Below are 14,687 nucleotides of genomic sequence, written 5' to 3'. Positions count from 1 at the left end.
AGACCAACTCTGATGAGGCTTCAGTCATGTGTCTTTGCTGGCTTTAAGATAATGCTGTGGCACTATGACACTACGCTGACACAAAAACAAGTTTTGAGCTAATAGCACTTGGGAATCATTTTGCTGGTACAAAAATATTATTTTATGCCCGTCAGACCTGGCTTATCTTACATTTTTCATTGATTCGAGTAAAAAAATGGAAACAAATAATGCTTGTTCATACAGACTCTTTGCAATAAAGTGTCTAAAGATACAGTTTAAAATGAGTGCTTTGCTAAATTGTCCGTTATGTGTTGAGACAACATCGGTTTATCATTTGGGTTGACCTGAATGATTTATAGGTCAGTGTCAAGTGTTTTAAAAGCAAACAAACAAATATTCTTCTGAAAAATTGTTAGATACAAGAACCTGACTAAAAATGAGTGAAAAAGCAGCCAATGTCCAAAGAAAAACTTTGAAAGACCTTCAGAAAGCTCGGAGAACTATTGCTCAACACCATTTTAAAAACTTTAGGAAACTGTGGCTCCTTAGAAGCAAAGTATAAATAATTGAGGAGTGAGGCAAGACTTTTGCACAGAATTGTAACTGTCTGTGTTTAGTTGTGGGAAAGTACCTGGACACAAGTGTGTAAGCAGCTGTTTCATAATCATGCCACCAGTGTTTTGGTCTGCTTCCCAGTCTGGGAGTACTGGAGAAGTTACAGAACTGTTAGGAAGGAACTGTAGATGTTGCTAAACTGCTCAGTAAACTGAAGCCATTCTGAAAGCCCATTTTAGCAACCACATCCAACACACCCTACAAATAACATACAGTAGACACACAAGTGGAACAAGTTAAATACCGACTGTTGAGAGCTGCAGAGCTGTCTCAGTCTGAACTGAAAATAATACACGATGACTCTCTTTAATCTATGGGGAACTGTGTAGGCAAGAAATACCAGCTGGCTCATATCCTGTAAGCTACTTTCAACCACTTCAGTGGAAACAGGAAATACATATATATCTGCTTAAATGCTTGCTTGACAACATTTTCTTTAATTTGTATTGTCCATTACATACTCAGTCTATTTATGGGTGTTTGGAAATAACCTGCTATCTGCTACACGTAGCTTGAAATGCAAAAGATGAAGCCAAAATCAGATAAATCTCAGATAAATTGCATTTGTTTTACATGTCACGTTCAGCGTACGTCACCTGTATGTACACTGAAAAAAGAGAAATGCTGGAACAACTTAGTTATATTACGTCGATTGGTAATGCATGATTGAATTATTAAATAATAAGTCAACCAGATCAACCCAACACAAAGCATAATACGTGAAGCTTAACTTGAGTGCTTTAAAAATACCAAGTTAAGGGACCAGGCTCTAATTTCAAGTTGACAGAAACCCAAAAAAATACACCAACCTCACTAAAGCATTACCTCAGCTACAACTTAAATACTCCTTGCACAGTGTAACTTAAGAGTCACCAAAATTTGGATCCGTGACAGAATTTTGTTCGAGTCACCACTAAACACAGGCTGAATGAAGAAAAGTGCAGAAAGCCTAGCTTCCACCATTTAAACACAAATTTAGGCATTTGTGAGTTTTTTCATGACTTCTCCAGTACTTCCTGTCCTCCACTACATCTCAAAGGTAACCGTTGCCCTTTCTCCCTCACTATGTGACAGCTAGATACTCAATACTCGCAGTAAATGATGATACTGGCTGTTCTGTTATGAATGAAACAAATATAACTTGCAGTTGGACATGAAGTTGCTCACAACAGCTAAATTCTGCCTCTACTGTGACGGCCACAGGGCTGACCTTGTTTTCTTTGTTGCCTTTGTCTATCTCTTCCGGGTAACTGGTGGATGGAGTAGACCCAATTTGGGATGTAACATACCTGAGCAGCCCTGCCAGACCTTCGTGGGGGCTCTTTTTCTGCTCCTCTCTTGCACTCACTCGTACACTTACCCTGCATATACACTAATCTGCTGACAACCACTCCTACTAATCTTTGGTTTCTTTGCTTTATTTAATTAAGCTATTTAATAGCATCCCAAAACGACGTGTGTGCTCTCTCTTTTTGAACCAGGGTAGTATAAAAATCCCAAGATGCGATCTTTCCATTTTAAATAATTTTCTTTAAAAATGTTTTTACATTTTCATCACAGGACGTTGTGTTTACACAGTAGTATAAGTGTAGACTACAGTGTATAGACTGCAGTGTATAGACTTCTACTGCCATGAGGTCTCTCTTGGAAATGAGATTTTTAATCTCAATAAGATTATTTACCTAGATAAATAAAGGACTAATAAAAAGTATAAGTAGCTGTATTTAAGTAGATGATGCGAGTACTTCCTCCATCACAGTGCTTATGCTGGCATCTGTTGGCACTGAAGATTACAAGTCTGACACTGAAAAACAATGTGAGGGTGTGGTGTTAGAAGTGAGCTATGAGCTCTGTGGTCTCTTCTTCATCTCATCTACATTTGCTGCACCTAGCATAACACACCCGGGTCCCCAGACTGCAAGTCAATTAGCTGTGGGTCACTTATGTGTCAGGTGCTTATGAGGAATAAATGTGTATGAATTAACAGTCCAGGGTTGTTTTTCTGCCGCACCTAGTTCGATCTTTTTTAATGTTTCCCTTTTAAAAAGGTTCAAATGGATGCTGAAACATCTGTGTTATTTATTTTCAGGCTCTTTGACTCCTAAATCTTTATTCATTTAGTTTAGCTCTGATCATCAGCACCGAGCAGCTCAAACATGCTTCAGCTTACATACAGATGTAAACAAGTCAGTGAGCTACCATCTCACTGTGTCTCCCTCGCTTCTCCCTGTAAGTATGAAGGGCAGGCTTGTGTGTCATAACAGGGAGCTCACTATATTTAAGAGTTTTTCTAACCCACACCCTTCCTTGCTTTGCTTCTTCTCTTCCCTCTCGTCTCCCTCTTTCCCCTTAGACTGAACTCTCTTTTTCCTCAGAGACGGACTTTGGTCACTTTGTTTATCCATCTTTTTGACACCCCCCTACCCGCCACCCCCTGTCCCCTCTAATTCTCTTCTCCAAGGCCAAGACATGAAATAATAATCTTACTCTTCACTGTAGCTCTTACTACACATAGTGCACACAGTTGTCCAAGTTTTTCACTGGCCTTTGACAGCTTATGAATAAAGTTTATGTAAGTGCATTAACTTTAGTGCTCCATGAACAGATGAATAAATAAAAAAGCATAAGTTGGAGAGGTAGATGGAAGGATTTATATTTGTACTACCATGTCGATAAGGTTGTGGGTTTGAATCCAGGCCAGGAGTTTGAATGTTCTCCTTGTGTCTGTGGGGGTTCTCTCTGGGTACTCCAGCTTTCTCCCACAGTCCAACATGCACGCCAGGCTTTAAGAGTAACTGATTATTCCAAATTGGTTAAAAAGGTGAAAGTGAGCATGAATAGCTGCCTGTCCATTGTGTTAGCCCTGCAACAGATTGGCACCCAGGCTGTACCCCACCTCTCACCCTATAACAGTGATACGCTACAGCTCCAAGTGGAAGAGGATGGATGGATGCTTTAAAAGTTATGGTTTTAATACCATTACAATTCCAGCATTTTCCCCAGTTACAGTTTGTATACTAAATCAACCACCTAACTAACGGGTTAGTTTAATATTTAAAATCTGAACTTCAAACTTTTCTTTGAATGCACAGCTTCCCCCCTATAATTTTTTTACTTGAATCTTTAAGAGAAAAAACCCATCTTCCACGCTTTATACACATCACTCAGCCATAACACATGACACAGGAAAATGTAGGGTAGACGGGTTTCCTCCTGCCAGAAGAAGTTTTACTGGGGCTGCAACATTCGATCTTGTCCTGTGGTGTCTGGTACCCAGATATTGGCAGCTGGCAGTCCTGTTGCTGCTCAATCAGACTCGGATCTGCAACATTTCATGGGGATTTTGTTAGCAATGCCTTGTCCCAAGGGACTCTGAACGAGAGGATTAGCATTGTCTGTTTGTAGTTTTAATGTTATCCATTAAAGTGTTTGTTCTTTTTCAGCTTGATTCAGTTGATTTATTTGGTGTTTATTTGCTGAAATATTGGAGCATGCCACTTTTTTTGTGGTTGTATTATTTAATTGAACAAAATTCAGTTAAGTGAGCAATGTTTTGTTGTCTGTTTTTGTCATCAGTGTTTAAAATGTTCTTTGTCATGTCTTCCAGAGCTTTGTCAGTGTTTCAACATAGATGTAAAGCACCCGCGCATATTCACCGGTCCAGAGGACGCGCTGTTCGGCTTCTCCGTCTTGCAGCATGAAGCAGATGGAGAGAAATCGTAAGTCTGTGAGGGAGACAGTCAGATATAATCTAATGGAACCACACAGTCATAAATAAACTGTCATAACATGTACACAAAGCGGGCGATGGATGACATTTTGATGATGAATGAATTACTCCGTAAAGGATGCTGGTTGGTGCTCCCTGGGACGGGCCACCCAACAACAGGAAAGGAGATGTTTACAAATGCAGCGTGGGACGGGAGAAGAACTCAAGCTGCAATAAAGTGAATCTAGGTGAGAGAAACTATGAGTTGAAGAAAATATGCAGGAAAAAAATCCTCAATTCATATTTGGATTTGTTACTTCAATGCTAAGATGTTTGTGTCGCTCAGGTGAGACGGCTCTCCAGAACGTTTCAAAAAATCTGAGGAATTCTCACTTGGGAATGACCCTCACACCAACTTCACCTGATGGCTTCCTGGTATGTGGCATCAACACTGGAAAACGGGGCTTTTTATTTTTCCTACATGGGCAGTGGGTTGATGGGTGGGAGCCTGAAGGGATGTGGTCAGACCAGGTTGAGTTTGTTCAACAGAATTCTGATGAATTCGCTCCCTTCGAGTGTTTTTAGTTGAATTTAGATTTGACCACAAGCGGTTCACTGATCCTCCTCTTCCTTTTCTTTGATTTTGGACATGCATTTGCACATTTACATAGTCTGGGAAGGTGTTTTAAACCCATTTCCAAACAAGTGGAAAACATTCAAGACAGTTACCAATCTTCCCAGGAGTGCAAGTCACAGAAAATTCACTTCAAAGTCAAACTCTACAATGCTCAGAGAAACTGCAAAAAACACAAGAGCCACATCTCAGACAGTACAGGCCTCAATCAGCGTGTTACACAGTAAAGTAGCTAACCACAAGACTTCTAGAGTAATGTCTATTTAACAGATGAGATCAAAGCTGAACTGTTTGGTCATAAGTCTCAGCACCATGTTTGGTGAAAACCAAGCACAGCATATCAGCGCAAACACCTCATACATACTGTCAAGCACAGTGGTGGAGAGGTCATGATTTGATCTTGTTTTGGAGCCACTGGTCAATAGTCAATAGCTGCAGTATGTCAGTGTGCTGGTTGTCAATGTAGGTTGTATTTAAATAGTTTTTCGAACCTCGTGAGGACCACATAATTTGTTTTATGTCCTGATAGGTAAAACCTTAGAATTTAAGGAGGGTGTATTTTCTTTTTACCATGACTCTAATCAATGTGAGAACTTACAGAGCTTGTAGTTACTGACACAATAACCAGACATGAATGATTCAAAGTCAAGCTGATGAAGTCAAGTGCAAAGCAACGTTTATGGACAGAATCTAACTCGAGTTTAGGTTTAAGACTTTAGCTTTTAGACAAACTTCTTGAAATCTTACTCACTCATTTATCCTAATTTCTGCACTTCTGAGGCTTCTGGCTTGCAGACCCACACACTTATTGCTTTAGCGAGGAGACAGCAGTTTGTGTTACATGCCTTCTTTGTGTAACTCTGTGTGTATGTTGGGCAAGTGTGCTTGCGTGTTTTGGTGTCTGCCAGGCTTTTTACTGCTTCTTCGGGCGTGGAGTCGTGTACAGTTCAAAAAACGCTAGCCAGCTTAGGCGGGTTTTTTGTGTGCGTGTGTGCACAGGCATGTGTGTGTGTGTGTTTATCTTAACCCCAGTGGTCAGGTCTATAACAGGATCGGAATGCGTCTCCGGCCCTTTGTTAATGACAGACCTACCAAAAGCCATAGCACCTCTTTCGCTTTTCTCCATCTTCTCCCTCCATCGTTTCCTCCCATCCCTCTCTCTCCATCCTTTCTTCTCTGCCTGTCTGTGTGCCTGAGGAGAAACCCTTCCATAATGACAGGGCAAGAAAAACCAGGATGTTTCTCTTTCTCTCATTCTACCCCCACTTCACCCCACTTTCAGTCTCCTTCTTTTGTCTTTCTGCTAGCTCCTTTTTTATCTCTTGTCTCTGCACTCACCCCTGTTCTTTCCTCTTGGTATGGAAAGCCAAATAAACGGCGCTCTTTGAAGGCAGAAATATTTTTTATAGGGTGCCCCCTCCCCAACCTCCTTACTCACCCTCCCTACATTTAGCACAATCAAGTTTAAATCACTCATACTGGTCTTGTGCTCCAGCTCTGTGAAACCGCTCATGACAACTGTGACTGCCAGCATGTCGACAATAGTCTCCCTCCTCCTGTCCTCCAAACCACACTATTGTAGTTTTTCCATGACTTATTCCCTCTTGTGACTTGTTTTCTTTTTGTTCCCTAACTGCCCTGATTTAATTGTTTTCGTTTTGTGCGTTTCTGTGTGTGTTTGTGGGTATGTTTGTGTGCGCATTTCCATGTTTTAAACTCTTTGATACACATCTTGTGCACGTAAAACAAACAGTGAAAAAGAATAAACTCTGTTCAAATTAATTACAGCTACTTGTGAAATTCACCTGTAAAACAGATGCTTGTGTGTGTGTGTGTTTGCGTGCGTGTGTGCATCTGTTTTGCAGGCATGTGCTCCACTGTGGTCACAAGAGTGTGGTACATCTATGTTCAGCACTGGCATCTGTGCCTCAGTCAGCGATGACCTAGAACCAAGAGAGACTATCGCTCCAACAGCACAAAGTAACTATACTTACACAAACACACACACAAAAACAAAAAAACCACAAAGTGCGGCAAAGAAACATGTTGCAGGCCTGCTTCAATCAACCAAACATTTCTAAATGTCCATATCTGGCAGGGTGCTCGACGTACATGGACATCGTGATCGTGCTGGATGGCTCCAACAGCATCTACCCCTGGTACGAGGTCCAAAACTTCCTCAGCAACATCCTCAGCAAGTTCCACATCAGCTCAGACCAGATGCAGGTAAAACTCCAATTCAGTGTGTATTTGCACAGCCGATAAATATTATTTACACTAGTAATGGAAACTTGTGGGTTTATATTTGAGTGAGTCTCCCATTTAAATATCTGGAACCCCTTAGCTGCAGCCCAGAGCAGTAAGACAAGCTAGTCCCTTGAATGAAAACATGCTGACAGGGACGTATTAGGAACCAGTTTGGCAAATATGTCCAGAAGAATAGTTGGAGTAATGTAAAGGGACATGAGCCCAGCTCACTTGAGGTTGAAGGGGAATGGGAGCTGGGGGTTTTGGTGATGGTGTGTGTGTGTGTGTGTGTGTGTGTGTGTGTGTGTGTGTGTGTGTGTGTGTGTGTGTGTGTGTGTGTGTGTGTGTGTGTGCGCGCGCGCGCGCATGTCTGCATGAGTTGGGGAGGGGAAGTGAGGTTTCTAGTGACATTATTCAAAGCAAAGCAACTAGAAGAGTGAAAGGAGAACTGAGTTATGAAAAGGGGAGGTGGGGGGTAAGGGGTAGCAGGCAATGTGAGGTGAAGAGGAAATACCTCTGGTTTTTGAATGAATTCAGAAATCCCCCAAGTGCACTGTTTGCTTTAAGAACAGGACTGGTACTTAAGGAGATAGTTCAACCCAGAAACAAAAGTCTCAGATGTTGCTTTCCACAATTATGTGCTGGCACAACCAATAACATGTGGCATTGTTAAAATGCTTGTGTGTTTCTGTATGTGTGTGTTTGCCCTCGTGTGTGCATATTTAGGTTGGTATTCTGCAGTATGGTGAGGTAGCTGTTCACGAGTGGTCTCTGAAGGACTACCAGACCACACAGGAGGTAGTGGAAGCCGCCAAGAACATCAGCCGACAGGAGGGACGGGAGACGCGCACGGCATATGCGATTGAAACAGCCTGGTAGGCATGGCAGTTTACTAGTCAGGGATGATTTTTCTCATTCTAAAGCATGCTGTAGATTTGGCAGGTTAACTGGAATCTATGTGACGCTTTGGTTTTTGTTTGTAACAATAGTTGGTGCTTATAAATAGATCACTGTATAATTTTCAGTTATAATGGCAATCAGATCTGTTTTCTTCTTCTCTAATTTCCTTTCTAACAATATGCTCCATGTTTAATTTATGGAAAACTATTAGATTTCTCATAATGTATGACCTGTTTCTGTTCAAAATTAGTCGGCGGTAGTGGCAGCACACCACAGAAGTATCTTTCAGCCAATAGTTTTAGTTCGGACAGGTTTACTTCTTGAGTTCATTCTCACTGATTTCAGGCAGCTGTTGTAAGCAAAAAAGCTGAAACAAACCACTCTACACTCCCTATGCATAAACACTTAGTGCCCAACAACAATTTCAGAAGTAGCTGGTTTCCAGATGGTATTGCATCTCCAACATAACCAGCTGAAATGCAGTTCCAAACCTCGACGGAGGCTCCACTCAGTGTCCAGGGGTGTCCAACTCCAGGCCTCAAGGGCAGGTTTTAGATGAGTCCTTGATCCATCACAGCTGATTTAAATGGCTAAATAACCTCCTCAACATGTCTTGAAGTTCTCCAGAGGCCTGGTAATGAAATAATCATTTAATTCAGGTGTGTTGACCCAGGGTGACATCTAAATCCTGCAGGACACCGGCCCTCGAGGCCTGGAGTTGGACACCCCTGACCTACATATATACTAATGTTCACATGAACCAAAAATTTCAACTATGAATGCATCACTCCATCAAAACAGTTTCCACTGATTTTCAGTCCATTTCTTCTGTAGTTTGGCAAACCTCAGTCTTTTCACCCTGTTTGACTTGCTTAATAATGGCTTCTCAACAGCCACTGAGACCATTTCTGATGAGGATTCAGTGAACAGTAGATGAATCAACTGATGATCCAGATGCATTTCTCAGGTTCTGTGTCAGGTCTTTGTTTTAAGAACATAACTTTTAGACACCATTCATCTGCTCTAGAAAGTTTTTTGGGCCTGTCACTTTTGCTTTTGTCCTCAATATTTTTAAGGACACAGTGCACACTTTGCTAAGAAATGCAATGTTTTCATCTGATAGCCCTTTGGGAATCACCTTGTTGATAAAAAAAAAGTTTGTTTTTTTTACGACAGGTTGATAATAACAACAATAACAAAGCAATTTAAAATTATTTCTTTGCTAAATTGTTTGTTTGATCGTTTGAAGGGTAAAAGTCATAAGTCAGTGTTAAGAGATTTAACAAATAAAAAATCCTCTGAAAATGATCAGGTACAAGGACTGAAAATGACTCAAAGATCAACCAGTGAAAAACATTGAAAGACCTTTGCTTAAGACCACTTTAAAATAAAAAATATATATAAGGAAATAAGTGGTGGTTCAGTACAGTGTGCAAGATCAAATCCAGATAAAATGCATAAGGGACCTTTGAGGCAGTCTTCTATAACTTCCTCATGGCTGCACTGTCACCCAGTTCCTCCACACATCCATCACTTTGTAGAGGTATGTTGGGGGGCTTTAACGCTGGTAACCCAAGTGTAAAGAAGTTGGCAGGTCAGTGAAAAATCTGTCTTTTCAAAACAAAATTCCTCCTTTATTAAAGTCATACCCACATAGAGCACCACACCTAGACCTGATGTGTGGCCGTGACTGTTATTTTGGTATGTGTGTCTCTGAGCACGCACACACATTCACACAGGTAATTGGAGGGTTCCTGTTTTCTGGTACATTTAAAGGTAAAAGTTGGACATGTAAAAGGTAGTGGAAAAGCAGTCCCTGGAAACCAGTATAAGGTCTTAAAGCTTTTTACTTTAAAACGCCAGCGATGGGAGATCCAGTTTTTGCTTTCACTGTAACTGTCATCTTCGCTCCCTGCCCAATGTGATGGTTGGGCTAAGTTATATGCTGTATATGTGTGTCTAAGTGTAAACGAGTAAAATATAGGCATTAACTTGACATTAAGAGGCGGGACTATCAAAAGATAACTTCTAAACGAACTCTCATAAACATATCTACTTCCACTCTCACATACTCATGCACAGATGGACAGATAGCAGCCCTGGCACTGGCAGGAAAGTGACGGGGTAAGAAAAACAACGAGATTAGCTGAGCTGGGCTAGCCGGCTGCTGGCTCAGCACAGCTGCAGGTGTGGCATGACCTGACCCAGACTGGTCAGCCAAGTAGTTCTGCTACAGCTGTAAAAATACACACAGAGACACGTACAGTATGCACGTGCACACGTACACACACATAATGAGGACTCATGCATAACTTGTTAAATTCACGAACGATGCCTTTTAACTATTCTTTCAAGACTTGACAGTTACAGCATTTGTTCCCTGACCTCCTGACCCCAACGTTAACCTTCTTCACTGTGTGTTTAACTTTCAGCCTTTACCCCAACCATCTCGTTATGAGAAACCTAACCCTAAAATGAAGCACTTAGCTAAGATAGCTCCCGAAAGAACAACAGAAGATTTCGAGTTCCTGGGAGAGCGGTCGGTGCAGATTTAAACTGATCTTAGACTTTATTCACACTAATGCCATAAAAATCAGGAATTTTGATTTGACTTGAAGTTGACTGCTCTGAGGCTTGGCATATTTGAGAGCTAACTATTTGAGGAGGAGAACTATTTGGGACTACTGGAAAGAAGGAATGGTGGTTTATTCAAATGATTAACATTTCACACCTAATTTGGTAGAAATAATCCGACCAGATCTACTGTGCGTAACTTGATAAGCATGCTATAAAAGTACAGCTGTGGGAAAATGCACCAAGAAACCCCCAAAAAATAAAGAGATTCTGTGAGCTAAGCTAGCTAGTGTTAGTGAAAACTAATCACAGAGAAGGACTTGTTGGTGGCCAAATTCAAGGCAAACGTAGGACAGAAATGCTTCAGTAAGTCCTCCAACTAAAAAATCATATCAGCTATCATTTGCTATCATGTGACACGACCCATGAAACAACACGTAGCAGTGTTTCCACAAAACACAGTCTGCATTAGGAGCAAAATGATGGGTAGTATCTCACCTGCTGTTACATTATCTGTTGGTTTGTGGAACCCCTGCTTTCAATCGTTGACTTTTTTTTTTCTTCCAGAAGTGTTGGGTTGCTGACAACAGAATGCAATCATTTGTAAATCTCAAAAATCCTCATTTTATTGACAAGAGAACATAGAAAAGGTATCAAATATTCAAACTGAGAAAATATATTTAATAAAACCAGGCCAGCTCTGTGCCTGAACTCTTACTTTGAAGTCTTGCTGTCTAGTAGCTGCAGTATGGAGTTTATCATTGTCTTGCTGAAATATGCGAAGCCTTCCCTCAAAAAAAAGAAAAAAAGCGTTATCTAGGCAAAGGCTTTATTCAAATGCAGCTGAGAACAGGTGAGTCTTCAACCTGGATTTAAATAAACTGAGTGTTTCAGCTGATCTGAGGCTTTCTGGGACTTTGTTCCAGATATATGGAGCATAAAAGCTGAATGCAGCTTCTCCATGTCTGGTTCTGACTCTGGGAACTGATAAAAAAACAGGATCCAGATGACCTGAGGGATCTGGAAGGTTCATACTGGGTCAGGAGGTCACTGATGTATTTTGGTCCTTAACCATTCAGAGCTTTATAGACCAGCATCAGAACTTTAAAGTCTATCCTCTGACGGACAGGCAGCCAGTGTAAAGACCTCAGAGCTGGACTGATGTGGTGCACATTTTTGGTCTTAGTTCTGAATGAGCTGTAGTTGTCTGACTGATTTTTTTAGGTAGACCTGTAAAGATGCTGTTACAGTAATCAAGCCTACTAAAGATGAATGCATGGACTAGTTTTTCCAGGTCCTGTTGAGACATCAGATCTTTTATCCTTGAAATATTCTTGAGATGATAGTAAGCTGATTTTGTTATCGTCTTAATGTGTTTTTCTAAGCTTAGGTTTTTCTAAGTTTAAGTTTAGGTCTCCGTCCATCACTATAGCTTTAAGCACTGATGTTATCTTTTCAGATGTGCAAGCTGCCAATGCAATAGATACTCATCCAACCTAATACCATCAGAGATGACATGTTTGATGGACCCTCTCAATGTCAGATTTCACATTTGGATTTGTCTGATCACAGAACAGACAGAATCTTTTAATGCAGTGCTGCCTCAGGGATCACAGGGGTCCTGTTCTGATTTTCAGCCTTGTCCCTTGCACACAGAGATTTCTTCAGATTCTGGAGACACTGCACTCTCATAGAGTGACAACTTATCAATAAATAGACCCATCCCAAAGCATTCTCTGCTTTATTATCTGTTGGACTCTAAATAGGAGAATGAATTACCAAATGAACATCATGTTATGTTAAAAAAGAACTGAAACTGGGAATCGAGGTCATAAACTTCTTATAAAAACTTTAGTGAGGTATTAAATTCAGTGAGGAGTAGGGTAGTTTATTCATAGAATTCAACACAATCTTACTTCTTTTTGAAGCCAGGAGTCACTCAGCCTCACTCTGTGTTTCAGCTGTGACTGTCTGGAAGTTTCACCCATTGATTGCTTTGGTTTTTACTCTCGATTTTTAGGCACAAAAATGACAACATTTGCAGATTCCGTCCCATATCACAATAATGACACCACCAAACATTATGCATGTGCTTCTTCACTCTGCTAGAAGTACTTTAACTTTAAATCATAAACGTAGCTCACAATAACGGCTTGCATGAGGAACATTTTTTGTCTGTGGGAGGAAAGTCAAGGACTTGACCTGAATCTGACTGCCACTTGTGTAGTCTAGTTACACACTTTACCTAAAACTTGATTGTTTTATATCTCCTTGCATAATGAAATGAGACTAGTACCAGACTAGAGTACAATTTGATTGCAGACTAGATGACTGCTTCATTAACATGAAGTAACCCATCTAGAATTGGATTTGCCACTATTTTTTTTTATCGCTCTACCCGTCTGAGACGCACACCATTCCCTTCTACACACACACGCAGAAAAACAACTAAAGTACACACACACAAACCGCTGTGCTGTGTCATTACCACACTGCTATGACTCCATAAAATGGCTAGTAAATACAACCTCCCAATTAGCTCCCATCACTTTCTCTGCTCTTTCATCTCCCTGTCCTTCTTTCTCATCTGTTTCTTGCTTTTCCTTTTATTTTTCCTTTGTTTCTTGCCTGTTTTTGTGTCTCTTGTATCCTCATTTTTCCCAATCTTGTCTCCACCACTGCCCCCCACTCTTCTGTTGTTCTTTTCAATCTTTCCCATCAAATTTGTTCTGCTGTATAATTCACTAAATTTTAACGATAAGCACAACAAAGTGGGTTTTGCACTCATAATATTTGATGTAATTTTACTGTCTTTATTCTTCTTGTTCTTATCATGAAAACTTATAGTTTGCATTATTGTCATTATTCTCCATTCGTGTGTTTGTAGTTTTTCTGTTTGTTGCTTTTTTTCCTCATCTTAATGTGACTTTTCTCGTTCATTTGTTCCTTTTCTTTTAACTCCTCTCCTTTCTTTCTCCTCTCCTACTCTGCACCCTATGTAATTTGCAGACTGCATAGGGGAAACTGTTGTTTTTAACTCAGAATTTCTTGCGGCTGACCACAACGTTATATTTAGTCAAGGGCTGGAGTTAGGCCTGAAAATGACTGAGTTCACTAGCAGTGACTTCTCTGCCTCATTCACTCTGTGTGTGTGTGTGTGTGTGTGTGTGTGTGTGTGTGTGTGTGTGTGTGTGTGTGTGTGTGTGTGTGTGTGTGTGTGTGTTAGTCTGAGGCTTACCAACCCTATTCAGCGCTTGAATCAGCTCCCACTGAGAACAGGTTTCCTCCAGACAAACGGGGTGCAGCTCGGGTCTGTTTGTGTGTTTGTCAAGTTTTCGTCTGTGTGTCATAGCACAGCTGGACTGGAATGCACAAATGTGGTTCTTGTGTGCAGTGACACATCCACACTGCACGCAGTGACCGGTTGGAGTCAACTGGCAGCTGATGCATGTGTGTCAAGTTGGACTAATAAAGTTGTGGAAAGGTCCAGCTGTGACTTGGGCCACTTATATCGCGCTCAATGAAAGCAACTCAATCTCAGTGTTTTTACTAGCTTTTCTTTTTCTCAGAGAAATGCTTAATGTCGTGTGTTATCTTACAGAGGATGTTTATTTAAATTACTTGATACTCACTGGTAGCCTCCCTTTCATCCATTTCCTAGCTACACTTTGACTCCGTTTTTCTTTCGTTCTCCGCGTCTCAGATCTGATTCTGTTTCACAAGATCCGTAGGACCAACTGACGTATATTTTTTTAAGCTTTATATGTCTCTCTCTCGTTCTTTGTAGCACAGAGGCTTTCAGTCCTGAGCGTGGAGCGAGGGAGGGTGCCACCAAGGTGATGATCGTAGTCACAGATGGAGAGTCCCACGATGGGGATGAACTAGAAGGTGCTCTGGAGAAGTGCGAAGAAAGAAACATCACCCGATACGCCATCGCTGTGAGTGCATGTTGTCCAATCTCAGCAGAACGATAATCTTTGGGGGTTTATTTGACAATTTGTGCGTTTTGTGGTGCTCAAATTGTTG

At 41.0% G+C, this 14,687-nt stretch overlaps 1 protein-coding gene across 1 annotated transcript in view; it reads left to right on the top strand.

The window, feature by feature from the left end:
• Positions 1-14,687, top strand: part of itga10 (integrin, alpha 10) — a 30,797-nt gene that overhangs the window by 5,681 nt on the left and 10,429 nt on the right. Inside the window, exons 2-8 of the mRNA XM_084943373.1 lie at positions 4,205-4,316; positions 4,445-4,554; positions 4,653-4,741; positions 6,806-6,920; positions 7,039-7,166; positions 7,914-8,062; positions 14,449-14,599. Of these exons, the coding sequence (XP_084799499.1) occupies positions 4,205-4,316; positions 4,445-4,554; positions 4,653-4,741; positions 6,806-6,920; positions 7,039-7,166; positions 7,914-8,062; positions 14,449-14,599 (854 nt within the window). The remainder of the gene's footprint in view (positions 1-4,204; positions 4,317-4,444; positions 4,555-4,652; positions 4,742-6,805; positions 6,921-7,038; positions 7,167-7,913; positions 8,063-14,448; positions 14,600-14,687) is intronic.

Source organism: Perissodus microlepis, chromosome 11 (genome assembly GCF_051167445.1).
Source record: "Perissodus microlepis isolate ML-2025 ecotype Zambia chromosome 11, ASM5116744v1, whole genome shotgun sequence".
NCBI lineage: Eukaryota > Metazoa > Chordata > Actinopteri > Cichliformes > Cichlidae > Perissodus > Perissodus microlepis.
The sequence above is the reverse complement of the archived record's forward strand: the minus strand, read 5'-3'. Positions and strand labels throughout refer to the sequence as shown.